The sequence below is a fragment of the Hippocampus zosterae genome, chromosome 21 (genome assembly GCF_025434085.1).
Source record: "Hippocampus zosterae strain Florida chromosome 21, ASM2543408v3, whole genome shotgun sequence".
In the NCBI taxonomy this organism is placed as follows: domain Eukaryota; kingdom Metazoa; phylum Chordata; class Actinopteri; order Syngnathiformes; family Syngnathidae; genus Hippocampus; species Hippocampus zosterae.
In genome coordinates, this window is record NC_067471.1 from 1,755,127 (window position 1) to 1,779,723 (window position 24,597).

The window sequence follows — 24,597 nt, forward strand, 5'->3', positions numbered from 1 at the left end:
AATCTTGTCCTGCTGTTGATGTACCACTTTCATAGTGGCCCAGCATTGCAGCTGCAGTGAAAATATGCTGCCACAGAACGACAGCCATCACTCAATCAGTACAGCTCGAGCTCTACGCTATGTTGAGTGATCTCAATCGGCCTGGCTGGGGGTGGCCGCCATGCAATTTATAAAGCAGGAAAAACATTGAACATCTTTGTACCCATATATTGGAATAGCATTAAGCACAAATCAATGTCAAGCAGAAGTACAAACAGCCATTTGCAAATTCCAATTTCCAACATGAGAATTGACATGACCAAATGTTTTGTGTTGATCTTCATGTGTTTTGAAGGCATCTGTGAAGATGTTGGTCCTGGATAGCAGGAGCCAGAGTCTTCCCAATTTAAGGAGGAAGTGGAGGATGAAGAGCGCCCCTGCATTCAAGAAAAGGAGGAGCCAGAGCCCCCTATCATTAAAAAGGAGGACGGAGTGCACGCTCATATCAAAGAGGAGCAAGAGCACGTCCACACCAAGGAGAATGAACGGAAGCCCCCCTACATCAAAGAGGAGGAGGAGGGGTATATCTGCAAGTAGTCATCAACTGGTGTCCCTTTAAAAAGTGAAGACGAAGGCCAAAGTGAAGCAGGGTGAGGAGCAGGGCCTCCACGCAGCAGCTCATATCAACACATGATATCAGAAGGTGATGGAGACCACTGTGTAGTGTCACAAGTGGACAGCCTCTTAGGTATCCTAACACCACACCCCACAGCACCACTCGGGAGGATGGTGAAATTGGCTTCACCACAACTGGGTCCCAAATTATTGATGCCTATACATGATGTAATCATCACCACATTGTTAAAATAGAGCCACCCAAAGTGAAAAACCTAAAAAACACACAAACGTCAATTTCAAGTCTGAGAGTCGGCCAAATATTCACAAAACACATTTGTATTTTGATCACGTTTTGTGAAGTTACAGTGGGTGACTGGTTAACACGTCTGCCTCACAATACAGAGGTGTAGGGTTCGATTCCCACACCAGCCTTCTTGTGTGTAGTTTACATGTTGTCCCCCGTGCCTGCGTGGGTATTCCGGTTTCTTCCCACATTACGGATGGTTGTTCGTCTATGTGTGCCCTGCGATTGGCTGACACCAGTTCAGGGCGACAGCCCAAAGTCAGCTGGGATACACTCCAACACTGCCGCAAACCCTGTGAGGCCAGGCGGATTAGAATATGGATGGATAATGTTTTGTCCATGGTATCTTATTAACATTTGTTTTTGCCTAAATGTGGCCAGATTTAGTCACAGCAGCTGACTAGTAAATGATACAAGCCTTATTAACTTTTTATTGTAATAGCCTTAAATTACAATCGACCACAAGTATAAATCTAAACAATATTTGCCATCTACAGTTACACTATGAGAATTGACTTTGCCAAACCTTTTTTCTTTATCTTCTTGTGTCTTCAAGATGTCAGTGAAGATGTTTGTCCTGGGCTGCGGGAGTCAGAGTCCCCCCACATTAAAGAGGAATTGGAGGATGAAGTGGACCCGTGCATTCAATCAAAAGAAGAGCACAGTCACATCAAAGAGAAGGAGGAAAAGCATCTCCATACCAAGGAGGAAGAAAAAAAGTCTCCCTCCATCAAAGAGGAGAAAGAAGAGTAAAATATCTCTAAGCTGCCATTGACTGGTGGCCCTTTAAAACGTGAAAATGAGGGTCAAAGTGAAGCGAGCTAAAAGGTGGGGCCTCCAGGCAATAGCTCGTGTCCATACATGACATCAGAAGGTGATGGAGGATCACAAGCATGTGAAACTGATAAAGGCTGGAAATGTTCTGAATGTGGGAAAACTTGTTTTTTCAGTGAGCAGTTTCAAGAGGCATATGATTTGCCACACTGGTGAGAAACCCTTTGCCTGCTTAGTTTGTGACCAAAGATTCTCCCAAATGGGTCACTTAAAACATCATAGACATTTTGTCTGCTCAGTTTGTGGTCTAACATTCTTTCGAAAGATAGTGTTACGAAGGCACACAAGTGCACACACTGGTGAAAAACCTTTTGCCTGTTCAGTCTGTGGTCGAAGATATTCCTTAAAGGGATATTTGACAGCACACCTAAAGACGCACACTGGTGAGAAATCTTTTGACTGCTCACTTTGTGACAAAAGATTTTCTTTGAAGGGAACCTTAACAAAGCACATCAGAATACACACTGGTGAGAAACCCTTTGCCTGCTCAATTTGTCGACAAATATTCTCTGAGAAGTGGACCTTAAAAACACACACAAGAACCCACACAGGTGAGAAACATTTTCCCTGCTCAATTTGTGAACAAAGATTCTCCAAGAAGGGAACCTTACAATTACACACAAGAACCCCACACTGTTGAAAAACCTTTTGACTGTTCAGTTTGTGGGCGAAGGTTCTCTCAGTAGGGAATCTTAAAAGTCCACATCAGAACACACACTGGTTGGAAACCCTTTGTCTGCTCAGTTTGTGGCCAGAGATTCTGTCATAAGAGACAGTTATCAAACCACACAAAAACCCATACTGGTGATCAACCTATTTTCTGCTCAGTCTGTGGTCAAAGATTCTCACGTAAGGAAAGCTTAAGAATTCACACAAGAACCCACACTGGTGAGAAGCCTTTTGCTTGCTCAGTCTGTGATAAAAGATTCTCTCAGAAGGGAACCTTAACGAAGCACATCAGAACACACACTGGTGAGAAACCCTTTGCCTCCTCAGTTTGTGGTCAAAGATTTACTCAGAAGGGAGCCTTAAAAGGTCACACCAGAACCCCCACTGGTGAGAAGCCTTTTGCTTGTTCAGTTTTTGGTCAAAGATTCTCACATAAGGAAAACTTAATTCACACAAAAACACACACTGGTGAGAAACCCTTTGCCTGCTCAAATTGTTGCCAAAGCTTTTCGTGGAAATATCAGGCGAAGAACCATGAGTGTGTTGCAATGCACCAACACACTCATCAATGAAGCTTTGGTTTCTCATCTGATTAGGCTTCATCACTTCATGCTCCAAGGATGACTGAATTCTATGCAGCATCTTGCAAGGTTCCTCAATGAAAGAAATGTTTGTGTTTGTTGTGTGAATATATTGTGAATTGTCAGTTTGTTGAGATTTTTTTATTTGCATTGAGTTTTGGGTATGAAATTTAGTTGTACTACAGTTAGTGTGTTTGATCATATTTAGACCCTTTTTTTTTAAAAGAAAATGCATTTTATTTCATTTATTTATTTTTTTATTTGACATCATAGTGTTGTGGATGAATTGAAAGTGAAGGGATTTTCATGAAGACGCTTTCATATTACTTTTTCACAGTTTTTCATGTATTCACAACACACTTGCTTTTGTGTCAAGGCTGCCTCATATCATCATAGTTAAGGTAATACAGTAGTTGAAAATGTATGACTGCAAATAATACTGTGTTTCTGAGTCACAGCGAGTATCTGTTTGTGGTGAGTGTGGGACAGAGAGGCAGAGAGACTCGAACTCCACCAGGGGAGGCGATCGGTGGCGGACTACTCGATCGAGTTCCGGATTTTGGCCGCCCAGAGTGGCTACGGTGACCGGGCGCTGTGTGGACTGTTTCGTCGCGGCTTAAACACCCAGCTCAAGGATGAACTGGCGACCCGCGACCACATCTCCGACCTGGAGGAGTTAATCGAGCTCTCCCTACGGTTGGACAACCGCCTGAGAGAGAGAAACCGGGAGCGGGGAGGTGATCGTTTCCCGTCCCGGCGTGACACGTACCGCCGGGAAGACCGTGGGACGCTTCGAGCAGCAGGACCCGGAGATCACCCCCGATTCCGGAATGTTGCCACCGAGGAGGAGCCGATGCAGCTGGGTGGCGAAAGCTCTGGATCGGACTGGAGAAGGCGCCGGTTCAACGATCGTGCTTGGTCTGACAGCGGTCAACAAGGACATCATGCTGCTACCAGCCGTCCGGAACCTCCACCATCCTTGTTCACCGAGAGTTGTGAGTCATGACCCCGCGCAGAGCCTCCCGTGCCTCGGCGAGCCGACTCCTGGCCGGGAACCCCAGGAGACTGGAACTCCAAGGCGAGATATATGGGGGGGTCCCGGTCGCAGCGGGTTAGGGCTCTGATAGACTCGGGGGCTGATGGTTGTTTTATGGACACCGACTTCGCTTCTGACTTGGGTTGTTATGTCGAGAAGTTGGCCGATAAGAAGCGGGTTTGTGATCTCGATGGACGCCTCCTGGCGGTCGTAACGCAAAGAACAGAGTCACTAAGGCTCCAATTATCCGGAAACCATGTCGAGCATCGACGGTTTTATTTAATGCGGTCTCGAGCCGCTCCGGTTGTTCTCGGTTTGCCCTGGCTCAAGACTCACAACCCCGTGATTTCCTGAGAGTGCCCGGCAATCGAGAGTTGGAGCCGGTACTGTTACGAACATTGTTTAGGATCAGCCGTAGGGGAGCACGAACGTGCCGGTGACGACTCCCCCGAAACTATCTGCCTTGACGGAGTGCCAGATTGCTATCATGACCTACGACAAGTGTTCAGCAAGGATCGTGCAAGCTCGTTGCGTCCCTACGACTGCACCATAGACCTGCAGGCAGGCGCTCCGTTGCCGAATTCACGGCTATGTCAGGTGTCCCAACCCGAACGAGAGGCACTAACGGAGTACATAAACAGATCGCTCGCGGCAGGTCTAATTAGACCATCGCGATCACCGTTGGGTGCGGGATTTTTCTTTGTGGGGAAGAAAGACAAGACCCTGCGACCGTGTGTGGATTATCGTGGGTTGAATGACATCACAATCAAAAATAAGTATCCGCTGCCATTGTTGGACTCCGCCTTCGCTCCTTTGCAAACAGCCACTATATTCTCGAAGTTAGATTTACGCAGTGCTTACCATTTGGTCCGCATCCGGGAAGGTGACGAATGGAAGACTGCTTTTAAGACCCCGCTGGGTCATTTCGAATATTTAGTCATGCCCTTCGGGCTGACAAATGCTCCCGCCGTATTCCAAAGCCTGATCAATGACGTATTAAGGGACATGCTGAACATCTTCTGCTTCGTCTATCTTGATGATATTTTAATTTTCTCCCGGTCGTTACAAGAACACAAGCAACACGTCAGACTGGTGTTACAGCGTTTATTAGAGAACAGGCTCTTCGTCCAGGCAGAGAAGTGTGAATTTCATGTACCCGTCATCTCTTTTCAGGGGTTTATTATTGAGCAGGGCAAACTGAGAGCAGACCCCAACAAGACGGAGGCGGTGACGAACTGGCCAACACCGGCTAAGATGATGAGCTGCAAGAGATGGTCGTCCAAAACCTGCTTCACCTTATGTCACTCCCTTCTTCTCTGCGCTCATCGACTTTGACTTGAATTGATTTGCACTGACAGAAATGCTCGCTTTGTGCTCACATACAAGGGTCGTGGTTCGCGCTGGAGCCGATCCCGGCTGTCTGTGGGCAGTATGCGGGGCACACCCTCAACTGGTTGACAACCAATCGCAGGCCATTCAAAGCCGAACAATCACACTGAGGGTCAAGTGAGACGCAGGGGTGTCAAACTCATTTTTGTCACGGGCTATTTTGGAGTTACATCTTCCTCTGGAAGAACGTTACACAACTAAGCTGAATAAATTTTAAAAAAATACTTGTACACAGCAAATTGATGGATCACTTGTTTTGAAATCAGTCAATTTTTTTGCTGAATTTTTGTACAAGTGAGTGTAAATAGAGTCACAAAATTATTGCAGAAGCTCAACGTTATTTATTACACATGACAACTTGTGTGTTCCAATTACCTGCCATGCATGCTTTTGGAATGTGGGAGGACAACGTACCCACGAGAGTGAGAACAAACCAACTTAACACAGTAAGGCCAAAACCTGACTTCTGGACCTCTGCACTGAGGAAGACAGCCCAACCAGTGGACCGCCGTGGCACCCCCAATATTTTTTTAGATCAGAACAGGACTAACTGAAATAGGCTGCGGAGAAAAAAATGCTGATAACTGCATTTATGACCCGGAATAAAGTGGAGGTTTTTCAGTTGAGAATGAAATGTGTTATGTAACTATAAATTTACTTTTAGCTCCATATTTTTGAATTTTCCTCTGGTTGCACACTGGCAGATCGCCACTGCAAAAGAAAATATCTAAATCGCTTTCCTGCAAAAATAAGAGCCACTTGAACACTGCACACCTTTTAAAATTTGTTAAAGTAATTTTTAGATCAAGGAAAACACGCCAAAGGTGTGGACAATGCCGATGACCATATAGGTAGTCAGGAAGTCGTACAACGAGGTGATGGCGTCCCTGCAGATTCGGCGCCACCAGTGTTGAATGGGACACTTGCCATGCTTTTCGGGAGATGGCAGCTCCAAATCTACTCCTTGTATAACTTCATGGGGAGGGTGGCTTGACGACAGTGAGGAGCTTTAACATGCACCTTAAGGAAAAGAAGGTATAACATAAGGTATTTTAGCGTAGAAAAATAGTGAGGGACATTTGAGTACATTTCAAAAACATTCTGGAAAATGCTGTGCAGCGGGTGTAAGCAGGCGAGTCGAGAGAACGTCAGGGAGAATTTATGGCAATGCCACTTGGACAAACCTTGTGTCGAAGACGAATAGCCATGTACAGAGGCGATATCCTTGACGGTTATAATTCCATCATTGTGACACATAATGTCTGAATAACGAATCCACTGTTTACAGGCGCAAGATAAGCGCACGCATAGCGCGCTTAACTTATGCGTATTAGAATCCGAAACGTGTTTGTGTTGCGACAAAGTTTGTCCTAAACGATTTGCCGTAAACGGTGCTGCAGCCCGTGAATTAGCAGAATAAGCTACCGATATGCACGGTACAAAAAGAAAAAAAAGATTAAACCCTTGGAAATCCCATTCTCTCTTCTGAATTACAACCGAACTCACCGCAGCCTCGATGCAGTAGGTCCATCATTTCTTACTGGACGATAAATTCGCTCAAGCTTTTTTGACTAACTTACTTAGCCTCGCTTGCTAACCGCTAAACAAAGAGACGCGTTTCGTCGTCCAGCACAGTTCAAGATTGAATGAGAATGGTTGCAATCAATCGTGTGAAAATGTTGTACAGGAGGACAGCAGATTACGAGGATGATTTCTTCGGAGCAAAAGAGGACAACGACGCTGTTTTGGAGAAGTCCCGAGTTGGCTGGACCATAGCAGGTTTGGCCTCGTCTCGTTCTTTCGCTTTATTGCAGGGGTCACCAACGATTTTGAAAGTGAGAGCTAATTTTTGGTCGCCGATCGACGCGATGGGCTACCACTTTTATACACAATACTCAAATAACACATTTGCTCAGATTACGGTTTAGTAATGTTTCATTGATGTCTCGCCATACCCAAAATGTAACCAATATGGCTGCTGGTTCGACACTCCGCTGCGAGATCTTCCAATTTGACAAATACTGTATCATGAAAATAATTTGTCATTTAAGGTCCTTAAGAGTTTATTTAACTAAACAAGAAAGAAGAGCATCACTTTGCAGGTTAACTTTTATTCTATTTTTGAAAATTTAAGCACTTTTCATGACAACCAGCAACACTGGATTGACTGAAATCACGGCAAAATAGCGCTTTTATTCCCTCTGCTTGGAGAGGGATTTTCTGTTTACATGTGTGTGTGAGTGTGTGTGTGTATGTGTGTGGTGTGTTTTCAAGTGTAAAGATTGTTCAGCAGTTTCGGCAAAAAAATTACATTTTGATTACATTACAGTGGCTTGACATCTGTTTTTGACAGTATGATGGAATTTGTTTCTTTTGAAATTACGGTGAAAAGAGCAAAAAAAAAATGTTGGTCAATTGCATGGGTAGAACATCCTTGTAAAACCATTTCTGACTTGTATCCAAATCACTATGACGTGGTGATTTTTGCTGTAAATACTGATTTGTTGAAATCTAATCATAAATGGAGCACTCTTTAATTGATTTATACGATATTCAGATTGGCGGCCCGGTAGTCCAGTGGTTAGCACGTCGGCTTTGCAGTGCAGAGGTACCGGGTTCGATTCCAGCTCCGGCCTCCCTGTGTGGAGTTTGCATGTTCTCCCCGGGCCTGCGCGGGTTTTCTCCGGGTGCTCCGGTTTCCTCCCATATTCCATAAACATGCGTGGCAGGCTGATTGAACACTCCAAATTGTCCCTAGGTGTGAGCGTGAGTGCGAATGGTTGTTCATTTCTGTGTGCCCTGCGATTGGCTGGCAACCGATTCTGGGTGTCCCCCGCCTTCTGCCCGAAGACAGCTGGGATAGGCTCCAGCACCCCCCGCGACCCTAGTGAGGATCAAGCGGTTCGGAAGATGAATGAATGATATTCAGATCGTTTCAATCCTTTAATTTTAAACCCAAGCAGAATAATTAAGGAGAGTGAATATTGATTGACAATATTTGTGTTGACGTAACTAACCCATAATTTGACTGATTTTTAACAATGATTGTGTAATAAATAAATAACACTATTACTATCAATAACACGTTATTTCTAGACCACTTCCTGCTATGCAAAAAAAGAAGCAAAGTGTGGCCACTTTTATCCTGTCTGGAGGAAATCAAGACCTGGATGTCACAGAATTTCTTGAATTTCATCCCATCTTGGGGATTTGGGACCCCCTGGCTTCTTATCTTAAGCCATCTCAAACTTGACTCTTAAACTGGACATTGATTTTAAATTCGACTGGCAAATTGGTGCTGCTGTCAACTCCAGCTTCTTTCATCTTAGGCAGCTGGGAAAAGTAAAGCCTCTCTTTTCTCAAGAGCACTTTAAAACTATAATTCATGTTTTCGTCACATCTCGCCTGGATTATTGTAATACTTTGGAGTCAACCAATGCTCCATTAAACATTTTCAGTTGGTCCAGAATGCTGCTGCTTCCCTCTTGACAATTTTCCTTCTCTGGCATCCCTTCACTGGCTCCCTGTCCATTTTCTTGTTCTTTTTAAGATGATTTATTTTCAACTGGGTTATGGGTTTTTTAAAGGAACAACAAAATAATATTTCACTCATGTAAACGTTTGCTTTGCGTTGTGATGCTCCTAATTGGAAACGGTATTTATGTAGCCTCGCCCACTCATCACCGGGTTTTCAAACCAAATTTCCCCATGTTGTCACCACCATGAATTATGACATTGTCACCGCCAGTAGCGGTAATTTTTCTTCTCTGTTAACGCTTTTTCAAAAAAGTGTATGATCTTCCCTGCCATATCTGCAACATTAAAATTCATAAATGTCACTTTGTCACGAAGAAACTTTTATTTTAGTAATCACAGATTCTTAAATACAAAAAAAACATTGGCAATATTTACCTGTTTCTACCGTCCGGCAGGGGAAAAAAAGGACACCGCATAGCACTGACCCGTGGGGGGGAAAAATGCAATACAATACAGTATATCTTTATTTATACAATGATCCCTTGCTCGAACGTGACTTCACTGTTTCGCAGATTTTTTTAGTGCATGTTTTTTATGCTTTTAAAGAATGAATTGCATTCTGCATCCTGATTGTCTAAGGCACTGACCGACGTGAACAGTCTCCGCAACTCGTCTCTGTACAGCTTGCCAAATTTACCTTTGCAAATTTTTGGTCTTTGGTTTCATTGTATCAGTGGCGGATGCTGCTCTGTCAAGGAGGGGAAGCTCAATTTCGGCCTACATCATAAAATGTGTCCGTTTATTTATACGTGAATTCTACTCTCCGTTCCTATTAAAAAAATGACAAGGTTACCTTCACCATAAGATCGGTCATTGGCTCATTTCGCTGTTAATAAAAAAGAGATTCAGCCTCAGACAGATCATCCAATCATCATGCAGAAAGCCGAGCTTCCTGGCCAGCCTAAAAACGCCCACTGTCCATAGACTCCCAGAGACGCTGAGCGTCCAATGGGAGGGACAAAACCAGCATTTATCCAATGACTCATCTCGTTTCAATGCATTGGGACAACCTACACTGAACTCTCTCGACGCCCAGCGTCCGCGCGGTCGACGCTCGGCATCCAAAAGTTTAAAGCACCGTGAAGCTGTGGGAATGAATGAGAAGAGAGTCACGTCATATAACCAGTAATAAGCAGCTGATTCGGAACAAAAGTGGAGCGCGTTGTAGCACATATTTAGTCAATGACATGTCCACACAATTGTACGTACACACATACAGTCTATTTGATCACTTACTTTTTGACATTTTAGGGGAACCTGAGCTTCCCTTGTGGTCTTAGAGCAATTGCCTCCGCATTGTATACATAGTTCAGTATTGTACAATAACTGTAAAAAATAAAGCTGACTATCAAGTACCAAGTACAACTTTATTGTCAAATGTGCTGTATTGAAATTTGGTCCGTCACATTTTTTTTGCTTTTTTTTCATAAATCCTATTTCTGGGATTTCTCTTATCACTGGTTCTTTTTGGAACGTAACCCCCGCGATAAACGAGGGATTACTGTACAGCGCTTTCACAACAGCTGCAGCTGTAACAAAGTGCTTTACAAAACAGTTAACATGAAGTAAAATAAGAAACTCAACACATAATATAAAAACACAGACAGTCGTGCAATCGGAACCACTTTTCCGTCATATGCTTTTTGTTTGAAGCAGTTCTAAATGAAAGATGAGAGAATCAACGTGTCCTTTGATGAGTGCACACGTGTCATTTTCAAGGCCCTGGGTCCAGGTCTGGCCCGTCACCTACGTTTCTGTTGCCCGCAAAAGCAAATAAAATGTGAACTAAAATCTTTCTCAAAAATTTCAAATTCTCATCTGCAATAAATAACAAGGATATTGTAAGCCAGTGGTCCTCAACTAGAAATGCAGTAGGTCCACTTTTTTTTTCTTTTTTAATAAGACCAAGGTCCAGTTCCATGCACAGCGGTCATGGGGAGCAGGGCTATATGCCCATTTAGTATGGTCAAGCCAAGTGATGTGTCGGCCCTCAGCCAGCCCCCCCCCCCCCCCCCCCCCCCCCGCCTTCTCCCGGAGGCCAAGGCGTCCCGCCTCTTACCGGGCGTCAGCTGAAGGATCCGGTGGGCCGACACAAGATAAGCGAAGAGAGGTTTCTTAGTTGAGCCGCAGATCAGGGGACACACCAGAAGTTTCTAAGAGCTTGAAGCCGAGATCGTTCGAAGTCCAAAAACAAACTACCGTAAGTCCAGAGGCCGAGGTGCAGGCTGGTCGCAAACGAGTTTATTCAATCAAAACCCAGAGAGGTACAGATGTGCACATCGGAAAACTTCTCCCGGGAATACACACAGGTTTTATGGCGATGTGAGGGGCAAGCCCTCTCATTTCATTGGTTAGTTTCTACGATTGTTTGTTAACTTAATGGTGTCATACTGCGTTGTGTAATTCTGATTGGCTGTGGCTTTCTTCGTTAGCTAGATTTTAATGGTATCTATAATTACTTCACAACTTGGTTTATGGATGATAATGGTATCACAGTTGTTCTGTTTATAAAAATATAATAGGGGCCCCTACTGGGCCTTTGTGTGATTGCTGGTGGTTTTAACCATATCCGTATGCGTAGCCACCTAGCGATGATTTTTGCTGGGCAGACGACAGGCATTTTGCTGGTCTGAACAATGACCATTTCAGGACAGCTAACTTGCTTTGCTATGTTCTGCTAATCTCAACAATGACCATCTCAGGACAGCTAACTTGCTGCGCTATATGTTCTGCCTATCTTAATGACCATTTCAGGGCAGCTACCTTGCTTTGCTATAATAAACACATTCTATTGTAGGGTCGTTACCTTGTGTAGCTATAGCAACCATACTCATCTCCCGCTCAGTAGTTGTCTTTTTTCCCTTAATTTAACAAAAACTAAACAAAATACTAATTTTACCAAAATAAATACTAAACATGAAAACAATTCATTTGTACAATTCCCCTTTTCACATCCCCTCTGAAATCACTGAAAAATATATCGGAAGAGGAGTTCAGAACCATTTTAAATACTGACACAAGGGAGCACAAGAATGTGCAGTGCTGTTCTTCCACTAAAGGTGAATGCAATGTCTGAGGCATGCAAATATTATTTGAAGACGCCATTCTGATGTTCATTTACCATGTTGCGGTGTTCTGCTGTTAAACAGCTGCAAAGATCCCCGGGTAGACGGGAGCAAAAGTGCACACAATGGAAACCTCCCGCGATTCGTCTTATCTAGTTGTTTGTGTGCGGCTCTCCTGGGCTGAAGCTGTGAGCACACTGTGGCGTCGCGCATGTGTCTGTTTTCTGACACAATCATTCATTTTGAATGCTTGTGTATTGGGATAGACGCGTGCTGACGCTTATGTATGGGCACACCTTAAGTTCAGAGGAGCCAATCAGCGCATTGTTATCGCCGACATGCCCTGCTCAACCAGGGTCTCCAGTTAGTCAAACATTATACACACACACACACACAATCGCGCTGCTGCGGTCCTCTGCATTACATCTGTTAGTGCACGCAAAGAATACAACGGATAATTTTAACAAGCGATTGCGGTAATGCGCAGATTATAGTCCAAAAATCTAAAATCTAATGTAAAAATAACTTTATAATTTATTATTTTATACAATTTTCCAAGGGTCCGGACAGAGGAGGTCGGCGGTCCGGTCGTGGATCGCGGTCCGCTAGTTGAGGAAGGGTGTTGTAAGGATTTTCTTGTAACCAAACCCACCATGACAGTAACTTAAACAAAAGTGGAGTAAACCGTTATTTTGACTTCATTATATGGTTTCAGTCATAATGATCCTCCGAGAGAAACAGTAACTAAAATATGACCCACAAAAAAATGAATTTAACACCCCTGTACTCGTGGATCAGCGACGTCATGCTCAAAATATGCACACGTCTGCTCCAAGCTAAGTTTGAAAGTAATCAAGAAACTGTCGCATCCATTGACAAAAAAAAAGATTGGATTACTTCTCCTGTTCCATGTAAATCTGTTTCAATTCGAAGCGGTGACTCTCAGTTCCAAATATGCATCCATACTCAGCACCGATGCACCTCTCTCCTCATCCTTGGCACCACGAGCCATTCATCTAACCACACCAGCGCAGACTGTCCAACAGTGCTAACATCTCCACTAAACAAAATGGCTGTGAAAGGTGCTGCCCATTACAGGTGCAAAAAACACAAGCAGTCAAATAGTCACGTACTGCTCCTCTGTCGTGTGGTGTTCCACGGGGCTCAATTCTGGGGCCTCTGTTGTTCTCACTGTACCTGCTCCCATTGGGTTCCATCTTAAGGAAACATGGTATTTCCTTCCACTGCTATGCAGATGACTGTCAGGTCTATGTCACACTAAGCAAAAAAGACGCTTTCTCATTAAGGCCACTTAAGACGGTGAATCAAGAGAATGTATGAGGGAGGGGCTAATGGTGGGGGACTAGCAATGAAGACGGTGACGTCTTCATTGTTTATGTCTTGTGACCTGTTGTAACTGTCATATGCTTGTGCAGGAGTTTTTTTGCCTCACTCAAATTATCCTCCAAATGAGGGTAGTTCGAGCGTGGGTTTTTTTCTCCCTCTCTCCCTCCCCTGTGGTTTCTTTCTGACCTTCGGGTTGAGTGAACGCTGGCGCGTTTTGGCTGCCGCTGCTCAACCCGTATTGTTTTGTGTTTTTTGTTATTGTAAAGTGTCCTTGGGTGTCTTGAAAGGTGCTTATAAATAAAATGTATTATTATTATTATTCATGCCTTCGTCACATCCCGGCTCGATTACTGCAATGCCCTTTACTTTGGAGTCAGCCAATTCTACATCAAGCGTCTCCAGCTGGTCCAGAATGCTGCTGCTCGCCTCTTGACTAGTACTCGTAAGAGGGAGAACATCACTCCCACTCTGGCATACCTTCACTGGCTCCCTATACATTTTAGAGTTCTTTTCAAGATCCTATTATTTGTTTTCAAATCTCTAAATGACGCCACCTTACCTCTCTAAGCTCATCTGCCCCCACACACCTGCCTCAGGTCTGCGGACCAGACATTATTAGAAGTTCCAAGAACTAAACTGAGGCTCAGAGGGGATCGAGCCTTTTCCATTGCTGGTCCCTCTCTCTGGAATGACCTTCCACTGAACATTCGGCAAGCCCCCTTGCTAACCATCTTTAAAACCTGCCTCAAAACTCACTTGAATTCTTTGGCATTTGACTCAGCATGACCTAGATTTGACCTTGGTTTTACTGTTTAGTGCTTTCTTCCATCTTTTTTTCTACCATCTTTGTTACTGATTTATAATAATAATAATACACCACATTTGCAAGCGCCTTTCATAACACTCAAGGACACTGTACAACCAAGAGCAATAGTAAAACACAGATAAAATAATAAACGAAAAAAGAAAGATTTAAGGCGGGTAGGCAAGTCTGAATAGGTGGGTTTTGAGCTGGGTTTTGAATATGGAAAGAGAGTCAGTATTATAAATGTTGGGAGGAAGTGAGTTCCAGAGTTTGGGGGCAGAGCGACTGAAGGCTCTGCACCCCATTGTACTGAGACGGGCAGAGGGTAGAAAAAGGTGGAGGGAGGATGGGGACCTGAGTGAGCGAGATGGAATGGAGATTTGAAGATCTGACAGATAGGGGGCCGCAAGGTTATGGATGGCTTTGAATGTATAGAGAAGTATTTTGAAGTTGATTCTAAGTTTGACAGGAAGCCAGTGGAGCTGTCGGAGGATGGGGGTGATATGTTGGAAGGAGGGGGTTCTCGTGATGATCCGGGCTGCTGAATTCTGAACAAGTTGAAGTTTATGGAGAAATTTTTTATGTACACCGAAGAGGATTGAGTTACAGTAGTCAATACGAGAAGTGACGAGACTGTGAACAAGGATAGCAGTGGTGTGAGGAGTGAGTGAGGGACGGAGGCGGTTTATATTGCGAAGGTGGAAATGAGCGGACCGGGTAATGTTATTGATGTGGGAGTGAAAGGATAGTGAACTGTCAAGGATGACACCCAGACTCTTCACCTGGGGGGAAGGAGATATAGTGGCATTGTCAATTGTGAATGAGAAACTGTCGGCTTTGTTTAGAGTGGATTTGGTACCGACGAGTAGGAGTTCTTTTTTTATTGCTGTTTAGCTTGCGGAAATTATGGGTGAACCAATATTTGATTTCTGAGAGGGATGAGGGTGGGAGAGAAGCGTCGGGTTTGCTGGAGAGGTAGAGCTGGGTGTCATCCGCAAAGCAGTGAAAGTGTAAGCCAAATTTGCGGAAAATGTTTACGAGCGGAAGGAGGTAGACAATGAAAAGGAGCGGACCTAGGACAGAACCCAGGGGAACACCAGAAGAGACGGGGAGGGATTGTGAAATGAAAGAATCAAGTTGAATGAACTGAGAGCGGGCAGTTAGATATGAGTGGAACCAATGTTGGAGGGGTGTTGGTGATGCCTATGGTAGAGAGTCTGTTGAGGAGGATGGGGTGAGAGATTGTGTCGAAGGCTGCACTCAGGTCAAGGAGGATGAGGATGGAGATTAGGCCAGAGTCTGCTGCCATGAGAAGATCGTTTGTGATTTTTATGAGGGCTGTTTCAGTACTGTGACGGGGACGGAAGCCGGACTGGAATTGTTCATAAAGACTACTGTCGGTGAGGTGGGAGTGGAGCTGAGAGGCGACAGTTTTCTCCAGAATTTTCGAAATGAAGGGAAGATGGGAAATGGGGCGTAGGTTATTGAAGTCATTGGGATCAGAACCGTGTTTTTTTTTTTTTTTTCAGAATTGGGGTGACAGCTGCAATTTTGAAGAGCACAGGAACAATTCCAGTCGACAGAGAGGAATGGATAATGGCCGAGATGAAGGGAAGCAGAGAGGGTAGGCAGGATTTGACCAGAACTGTGGGGAGGGGATCGAGCGGACAGGAGGAAGTCTTGGAGTTAATGATGACGTTTGAAATTAATGAGAGATGGGGGAGTTCAAAAGAAGAGAACAGTTTGCAAGGGGTGAGAAGGTCAGAGGAGGGGAAAGGTACAGAAGAGCCCAGATGCTGATGGATTCTGTTGATTTTTTTCATTGAAAAAGTGTGTTGCAGGTGTCACGAGAATAAAAGTGATGTGGTAGGGAGTCAGGGGGTTGAGTGATTCTGTTCCAAAAGGGAAAAGAGAGTCTTTTTGTATTTCCAGCATTGGAGCAGATGAGTCCAGAGTAGTAATGTGATTTTGCTTGAGAGATGGAATCCTTGTAGAGGGATAGTTGAGCTGCATAGATGTCCTTGTGAGCAGTGAGATCGGTTTTCCTATAAAGTCTCTCAAGCTGCCGGGCTTGGGATTTCAAGGAACGGAGATGAGGGGTGAACCAATGGGCACACCGAGTAAAAAGGACAGAGCGGGACTTGACAGGGGCGAGCGTATTGAGGATGCTGATGAGACCAGAGTTATATTGGAAAACCAAATCATCTGGAGTGGAATCAATGTCCGGAGTCAGGGTGGTCAGCCATGCAATGAGGGAGTCAATGTTGATGTCTTTAATATTACGGTAAATGATAGTCCGGGGTGATTTGGCAGTTGAGAGCTGGAGCGTGATGTTGAATGAGATAAGGAAGTGGTCCGTTATTGGAAGTTCGTCAGCAGTACAGTTGGAGGGGCAAATACCAGAGCAGCAGATCAGATCCAGGGTGTGACCTTTGATGTGTGTGGGAAAACCTACAAATTGATCAAAACCAAAGCTGTTAAGTGAAGAAGTGAAGTCAATGGTGAGAGGAAGAGCAGTGTTGTCCATATGTATATTAAAATCTCCCAGGATTATTACATTTGGTGACATAGAGGAGAGATGGGTGAGGACAGCAGATACTTCATTTAAGAAGTCGCGGTGGGGTTTGGGGGAGCGGTACACTGTGGCAATAATCATGGGAATGGATCCGGATATTTGACAGGCAAGGCATTCAAAGGAGGAAAGTGGAGGGAGAGAAACCGGGAGTATTTTCCACTTCTCGCGGTATAGTATCGCGAGACCTCCTCCGCGACCAGACTCGCGGGGCTTGGAAATGTAAACAAATCCCGGGGGAGTGGAATCGTTCAGCTGTGAGAAGTACCCGGTAGTTTGCCAGGTTTCATTTAAGCAAAGAATGTCAAGCTTACGGTTCGTGAGGATATCTTGAATGAGATTACCCTTCCCAGTAAGCGAAGGGATGTTAAGTAGCCCAAAGTTGACGGCGGCAGTCTCGCTGCACGATGGTCGATGGATCGGCCGGCGTTTCTGGATGGCCGATGGGAGGAAGACCAGAAGGGAGGTGATGGTGTTGGATCGGTTGAGGCAGAAGCCCAGACGAGACCCACGATGAATGTATTTCCGAGCAGGAAAGCGAACGATGTCCGGGAGCACGTGTAGAGCAGGAGGAGGGCCCAGCCATTGGAAGCGGAGCCGAAGGAGCTCAGCCACCGAGTACTGACGAGAAGGCGCTACCACCTCTCCTTTGACGAATGACGTGGCCAAAAATGCTAAAAACGGTCCACATCGGGTCCACAGGAAGTAACAACAAACACAATGTGACAAAAAAAAGACAAAAACAGCAAAAAAAAGTAAAGCTCTTGAAGCACATTTGCCGGCGACTGCCAACTAGGATGCCATCTTGGTCTTTTCCGTCCACTTCTGTTGATATCGCGCTTCCATAGTCGCTGTTCTGCAAATGCAATTAAAATACAAAGCTGCAGCACAGCTGGAGCTCCACGCTGTGTTGAGTGATCTCAATCAATCTGGCTGGGGGTGGCCGCAATCCAATTTTGAACGCAGGAACAACGCTGAACACCTTTTTACCCATTTATTGTAAGAGCTTCAAACACCAATCAACCATTGGTATAAATTTAAAGAATCATGCGCAAATCCAAAGTTTAAAGATGAAAATTTACATGACCAAACCTTTTGTGTTTATCTTCATGGGTCTTGAAGACGCTGGTCCCAGGCAGCAGGAGCCAGAGTACCCCCACATTAAGGAAGAAGTGGAGGATGAACGGTGTCCTTGCATTCAAGAAAAGGATGATGAAGGGCACACTCACATCAAAGAAGAGGAGGAAGAACACCTCCGCACCAAGGAGGATGAAGGAAAGCCTCCCTACATCAAAGAGGAGGAGAAGAAGTACATTTGCAAGTTGTTATCGACTGGTATCCCTTTAAAAATTGAAGATGAGGGGCAAAGTGAACCGAGCAGAGGGGCGCGGCCTCTAAGCAGCAGAATTTCAAGTCAACACACGACAACAAAAGGTGATGGTGGCCACTGTGAAGGGTCACAAGTGAACAGCGTCTTAGGTATGCTTCCACCACACCGCACAGCACCATTGGGGAAGATCGTGAAATTGGCTCCACCACAAATTATTTATGGCTATACATGATAAAATCAACACCACATTGTTAAAAATAGACCCATCCAGAGGGAATAACCTCAAAAACACGCAAAACTCAATTGTAAGTCTGATCCTCGGTCAAATTTTCAATGAACACATTTGTCATCTCGATAAAGTTTTGTGGCCACACGGTGGAAGACTGGTTAACGTGTCCGCCTCACAATGCAGAGGTGCAGGCATACATTCCGGGTCCAGCCTTCCTTTGTGGAGTTTGCATGCTCTTAACTTCACTCAACTATATTTATAGAGGACTTTAAAACAACCCTTGCTGGATACAAAGTGCTGTACCTGGAACAAAAAGAATTTATACAACAGCAAAGACAGACAAGCAATGCTTCTGGCAGCAAAAAATGGCAGTGGATGCCCCTTTTGATCGCCAAGCTAAGGAAAATTCCGTCAAAATCTGAAGATGGACCCCTCGTCAAAGGTGCCGTGGACGGCAATAATGTCGTGGCGCTACGCAGGGAGCGAACAACTGGTATCGAGCATGGGGCGTCAGGGTCCAGGGCCACGCCACGATGGAGTAATTCCTTGCATTCGGGAATGAGCAGAGCTCAAAGCGTGTTTCGGTTCCTATTTTAGCTTGACCAGCTGACCGCTGCGTATGCCGCCATGGTGCTTCCATGAAGGGCATGTGTGAATGTGGAAGAGGTCAGCCGGTGTGTATGCCAGAAATGGAGGCAACGTCCTCTCACAGCCGCCATGAACCTTGTATTTTTGAAAAACTAACAAGAATGTTCCCCCACACCATGTACTGTATATGGTGTGATGCACCATGTGTGCCCTGTGACTAGTTCAGGGTGTACCCGCAATCCATCCGAAGTCATCTGGGATAGGCTCCAGCATTACCCACAGCACTTGTGAGGATGAGCAGATTAGAAAATGGATAGATGGAAAAGGTTTTTTTCCCTGGTCTTTCAATAACATTTGTTTTTGTCTCAATGTGGCCAAATTAAATCACATCAGCTAGCCAATAAATGTTACGAGTTGAATTACCTTTTTCATTGCACTGACCTTAAATTACAATTAACCACAAGTACAAATATAAACAATAATCTGTCATGTAAAGCTACACCATGAGAATTCACTTTGCCAAACCTTTTTTCTCTATTTTCTTGTCTTGAAGATGTCAGTGAAGATGTTTGTACTGGGTGGCAGGAGCCAGAGTCCACCCACATTAAGAAGGAAGTGGATGATGAAGAGCGCCCCTGCAGTCAAAAAATGGAGGAGGCAGACCCCCTGCTCATGAAAAAGGAGGACGAAGGGCACACTCACATCAAAGAGAAGGAAGAGCTCCTCCAAACCAAGGGATATGAAGAAAAGCTTCTCCACATCAAAGCTGAGGATGAGGAGCAGAATGTATGCAAGTTGTCTTTGACTGCTGTCCCTTTAAAAAGTGAAGATGAGGGCCAAAGTGAAGCGAGCAGAGGGGTGGGGCCTCCAGGCAGCAGCTCATGTCATCACGTGACATCAGAAAGTGATGGAGGATCATTTGCAGATGGTCTCTTAGCTCCACCATCGGGTGGTGAAGACATGACTCCATGCTCTACTGAGACTGATGCTAAAGCATATGAAGGTGATATGACATGTGAAACTGACAAACGCTGGAAATGTTCGCAGTGTGGGAAAACGTATGCTTGTGCCAGCAGTTTGAAGAGGCATATGATTTGCCATTGTATTGAGAAACCTTATCCATGCTCATTATGTGGCCGAAGATTCTCTCAGAAGGGAACCTTAAAAAAACACATAAGAACACACACTGGTGAGAAACCTTATGTCTGCTTGGTGTGTGAGCAAAGATTCACCCGGAAGGAAAGCTTAAAATGTCACACAAGAACCCATACTGGTGAGAAACCTTTTGCCTGCTCAGTTTGTGGCCAAAATTTCTCAGAGAAGGGATACTTAAAAAGACACATGAGAAGACACACTGGTGAGAAACCTTTTGCCTGTTCAGTTTGTGACCAAAGGTTCTCTGAGAAGCGAACCTTAAAAATACACATGAAAACGCACACTAGTGAGAAACCTTTTGCCTGTTCAGTTTGTAACCAAATATTCTTTGATAAGGGGCAGTTAAAAATACACACAAGAACCCACACTGGTGAGAAACCTTTTGTCTGTTCCGTTTGTGGCCAAAGATTCTCTCATAAGGGACATTTAAAAACGCACACAAGAATCCACACTGGGGAAAAACCCTTTCCTTGCTCAGTTTGTGGTCAAAGATTCTCCGAGAAGGGAAGCTTAAAATTACACACAAGAACACATACTGGTGAGAAACCTTTTACCTGCTCAGTTTGTGGACAAAGATTTTCTCAGAAGGGAAGCTTAAAATTGCACACCAGAACACACACTGGTGAGAAACCCTTTACCTGCTCAGTTTGTGGACAAAGATTCTCGCAGAAGGGAGGCTTAACAATACACACAAGAACACACACTGGTGAGAAACCCTTTGCCTGCTCAGTTTGTGGCCAAAGATTCTCTTGGAAACAACACTTAAAACGTCATATAAACACACACACTGATGAGAAACCTTTTCCGTGCTCAGTCTGTGATAAAAGATTCTCCCTGAAGGGATATTTGACAGCACACATGAGAACGCACACTGGTGAGAAACCTTTTGTCTGCTCAGTTTGTAACAAAAGGTACTTGACAAAGGAACAATTGACTGAACACACAAGAACACACCCTGATGAGAAGCCTTTTTCCTGCACAGTTTGTGGTCAAAGATTCTCTGAGAAGGGAAGCTTAAAAAGACACACAAGAACCCACACTGGTGAGAAACCTTTTGCCTGCACAGTTTGTGACAAAAGATTCTCTCTGAGGGGAAGCTTAAAAATACACACAAGAACCCACACTGGTGAAAAACCTTTTTCATGCACAGTCTGTGGCCAAAGATTCTCTCACAAGATATCTTTAAAGCGTCATAAAAAAAGACACATCGGTGAGAAAACCTTTTCCTGCTCAATTTGTGGCAAAAGCTTCTCGTGGAAGTATCAGGTTAAGAATCACAAGTGTGTTGGTGAGATGAGCAGTCATCAGTGAAGTTTTGGCTTCTTATCTGAGCAGACTTAATCAGTTCATGCTCCAAGGATGGCTGAATTCAATGCAGCGTTTTGCAAGGTTGCTCGGATTCTATTTTTCTTTGTTGGAGTGAAATATCAAGTGAAAATGTTGTAAGTCTTGTTAATAATCTTTATTTTTGTTGTTTGTTTTGGTTTTGAGATTTTGTTTTTACTTAAGTTAATGTGTTGGCTAGGATTTATACATTTTTATTATATGAAAAATGTCTTTCTTTTCGCATTGTTTTATTTCGTCGTGTTGAAAAATGTCACATTGTGGATGAGTAGATCGTTAATTCATTTTCATTTGTACGTTTTCAATTTGCTTTATTGCAATTTTTTTATGTTTTCACAATATAATGGCTTCTGTGTCAGTGCTGCCTCATATAATCATGTCTCAGGTAACAGTTAAAAATGTATGATGGCAAATAATGATGTGTTTCTGAGTCTCACTATCTGTTTTTGGTGTGTGTCCATGAGGAAGTGAGAGAGAAAAGACTGACGCGGCGCAGAAAGCAGAAGATCGCATCGACACATCATAAGCGCCCACACTCAAGGTTTTGCATTTAGCGCGATGATGCACACATCAGATTGCTCAGTGGAAAGATAAAAATAAAAACAACATCGACAAAGTGAAATTGAACAATCGCTGTGTTTAAACTAATTCACGGACCAGCAGTATCATAATGTCACGCATGATTAGCATCATGTACGAATGTGCCCATTCGATCGAGAATTTTTGCCATAAAAGTGCAATAAATCAATACAGAGGTGTATATTGCAACTTTATGCTTTTCCCAGGTACACTTAACCATTCCTACCACATAAGTGTTGACAATTAGCCCTTGCCTTTAATCATTAGAGCAATACATTCCCTTTGTCCAATGTTTAGTCATCCATCTATTCTCCAATCACCTGCGTGCACACCAAATCTGTTGCGAACTTTCCACCTCACTTGATTCATGATGGTGTCATGCGCAACGATGTGAATTCGTACAGACCAAAATACCATGAGCTATGCCAACCCCCTCACTCACAAAAATCGACCAAATGAGTGGATTTTTGGGCCGCATGCACACTTCCCGACGCTCCAAACGTGTCATCCACCATGCATCCGCATCCCACCGCATCCACTGCATTGACTTTAATTTTAATCGCACCACCAAAAATGCTTGCAACTGATTTGGTGTCCCCATTGCGGGACAAATAAAAGGATATCTTAATACATTCAATCTCAGAAAACGTGCTCAGCTCGGCCTGAAAATGCATTTAGAGCAATAAAAACTCAAATCGAGTGTCACGACTAAACCAAAGGACTTATGAACACATTTCAACATGTATTTAGTTCAGGTTGACCTCCTGATGCCTAAATGACCATTAATTTGATCACACAACTCAGTCCTGTGAAGATACATTCAAACTCAGAAAACGTGCTCAGCTCGGCCTGAAAATGCATTTAAAGCAATAAAACTCAAATTCAGTGTCACAACTAAACCAAAGGACTTATGAACACATTTCAACATGTATTAAGTTTAGGATGACCTCCTGAAGCCTAAATTACCATTAATTTGATCACACAACTCATTCCTATGAAGATACATTCGAACGAAGAAAACATGCTCAGCTCGGCCGGAAAATGCATTTCACGGTGTCTGTTTTTTGTGTTTGGTCATAATATTACAAAGTTCAAGTATTCAATTTTGCAAGGGAGTGTGGAGTGGAGTGTGGAGTGGCCGAGTGGGGACTTTTGTTTGATGCGTGCAAAGCTTGTTAACACAAATGAAACGAGTGCTTCCAGAAATCCCAATGGCACATATATCGTTACCATAAACAAACTCTGGCCACTGTCGGCTTTTTTTATGGTCTACTAAGTGCAACATAAAGACTTTAAAAGGTTTCAAACATTCAAATTGAGCACCGTCCAAGTGTGATGATCGTCCATGATCCGCAACACCTGCGGCGGCGCAGTGCAGAGATGAGGACATATGACAAGAATATCTCTCCAGTCGACATTTCCGATGCCACATACATGGATCACTGAATACTTGGAGTTGTATAAGGTGAACAGGACCCTAAGAGCCTTCGTTGCGAACTCGATGAGGATGTGGAAAACCACACTTGAAGCCAATGGCAAGCCACTTATCCAAGTGTCCATCAAATGTGGCATATACCAAGGTGATGCACTCTCCCCACTGCTGTTCTGCATAGGACTGAACCCCCTAAGCCAAGTAATCACAAAGACAGGCTATGGATACCGCCTCAGAAATGGAGCTACGATCAGTCACCTCCTCTACATGGATGACATAAAGCTGTATTCTAAGAGCGAAGGGGACATGGACTCCCTGATCCACACAACCAGGATCTATCTTATGGGCAAATCTTTGGCCACAGATTGAGCAGGCATAAGATATCCTTTATTTGTCCCACACTGGGGAAATTTACAGCCTCCAGCAGCAAGAATGTGGGTAGAAAGAAGAAAGAAGAAAAAACAAACAAACACCATTCACTTAAGTTCAATATAAATACAAAATGGATAAATTGCAGTGCTATTAATAATAAGGTCTCTCACAAAGAGAATCTTTGGCCACAGATTGAGCAGGCATAAGGTTTCTCACCAGTATGGGTTCTTGTGTGCATTGTTAAGCTTTCCTTAAGGGAGAATCTTTGGCCACAATCTGAACAGGCAAAAGGTTTCTCACCAGTGTGAGCTCTTGTGTGCATTTTTAAGTTTCGCTTCTCAGAGAATAATGGGCCACAAACTGAGCAGGCAAACGGTTTCTCAACAGTATGGGTTCTTGTGTCACATTTTAAGCTTTCCTTCCGGGAGAATCTTTGCCCACACACCAAGCAGGCAAAAGGCTTCTCACCAGTGTGTGTTCTTGAGTGTTTTTTTAAGGTTCCCGTCTGAGAGAATGTTCGGCCACACAGTGAGCACGAAAAAGGTTTCTCACCAGTGTGGGTTCTTGTGTGTATTGTTAAGCTTTCCTTAAGGGAGAATCTTTGGCCACAATCTGAACAGGCAAAAGGTTTCTCACCAGTGTGAGCGCTTGTGTGTATTTTTAAGTTTCGCTTCTCAGAGAATAATGGGCCACAAACTGAGCAGGCAAAAGGTTTCTCAACAGTATGGGTTCTTGTGTGACATTTTAAGCTTTCCTTCCGGGAGAATATTTGCCCACACACCAAGCAGGCAAAAGGTTTCTCACCAGTGTGTGTTCTTGAGTGTTTTTTAAG

General features: G+C 44.1%; 1 protein-coding gene and 1 long non-coding RNA gene across 5 annotated transcripts in view; one reads left to right on the forward strand and one right to left on the reverse strand.

Moving 5' to 3' along the window:
* Positions 1 to 282: 282 nt before the first annotated feature.
* The window catches only part of LOC127593732 (uncharacterized), a 31,986-nt gene continuing 7,671 nt past the window's right edge, over positions 283 to 24,597 (forward strand). The window contains exons 1-4 of one of the 4 annotated variants that reach the window (XR_007960482.1): positions 6,429 to 6,931; positions 7,098 to 7,189; positions 19,437 to 21,489; positions 21,652 to 22,142. Coding sequence is in view for 1 of the 4 variants with exons in the window: in XM_052055349.1 (XP_051911309.1) it covers positions 6,927 to 6,931; positions 7,098 to 7,189; positions 17,859 to 18,215 (454 nt within the window). In the remaining 3 variants the exon portion in view is untranslated. Of the gene's footprint in view, positions 630 to 6,428; positions 6,932 to 7,097; positions 7,190 to 17,858; positions 18,216 to 18,680; positions 18,970 to 19,104; positions 19,210 to 19,436; positions 21,490 to 21,651; positions 22,143 to 24,597 lie in introns of those variants that run through there. The other 3 variants (XR_007960481.1, XR_007960483.1, XM_052055349.1) reach the window with 3 other exon arrangements.
* Positions 5,635 to 7,620, reverse strand: LOC127593775 (uncharacterized). Its single transcript, XR_007960502.1, has 2 exons — positions 7,366 to 7,620; positions 5,635 to 6,430 (listed from the first exon to the last, which is right to left on the reverse strand). It is a non-coding gene; the product is annotated as an uncharacterized LOC127593775 (long non-coding RNA).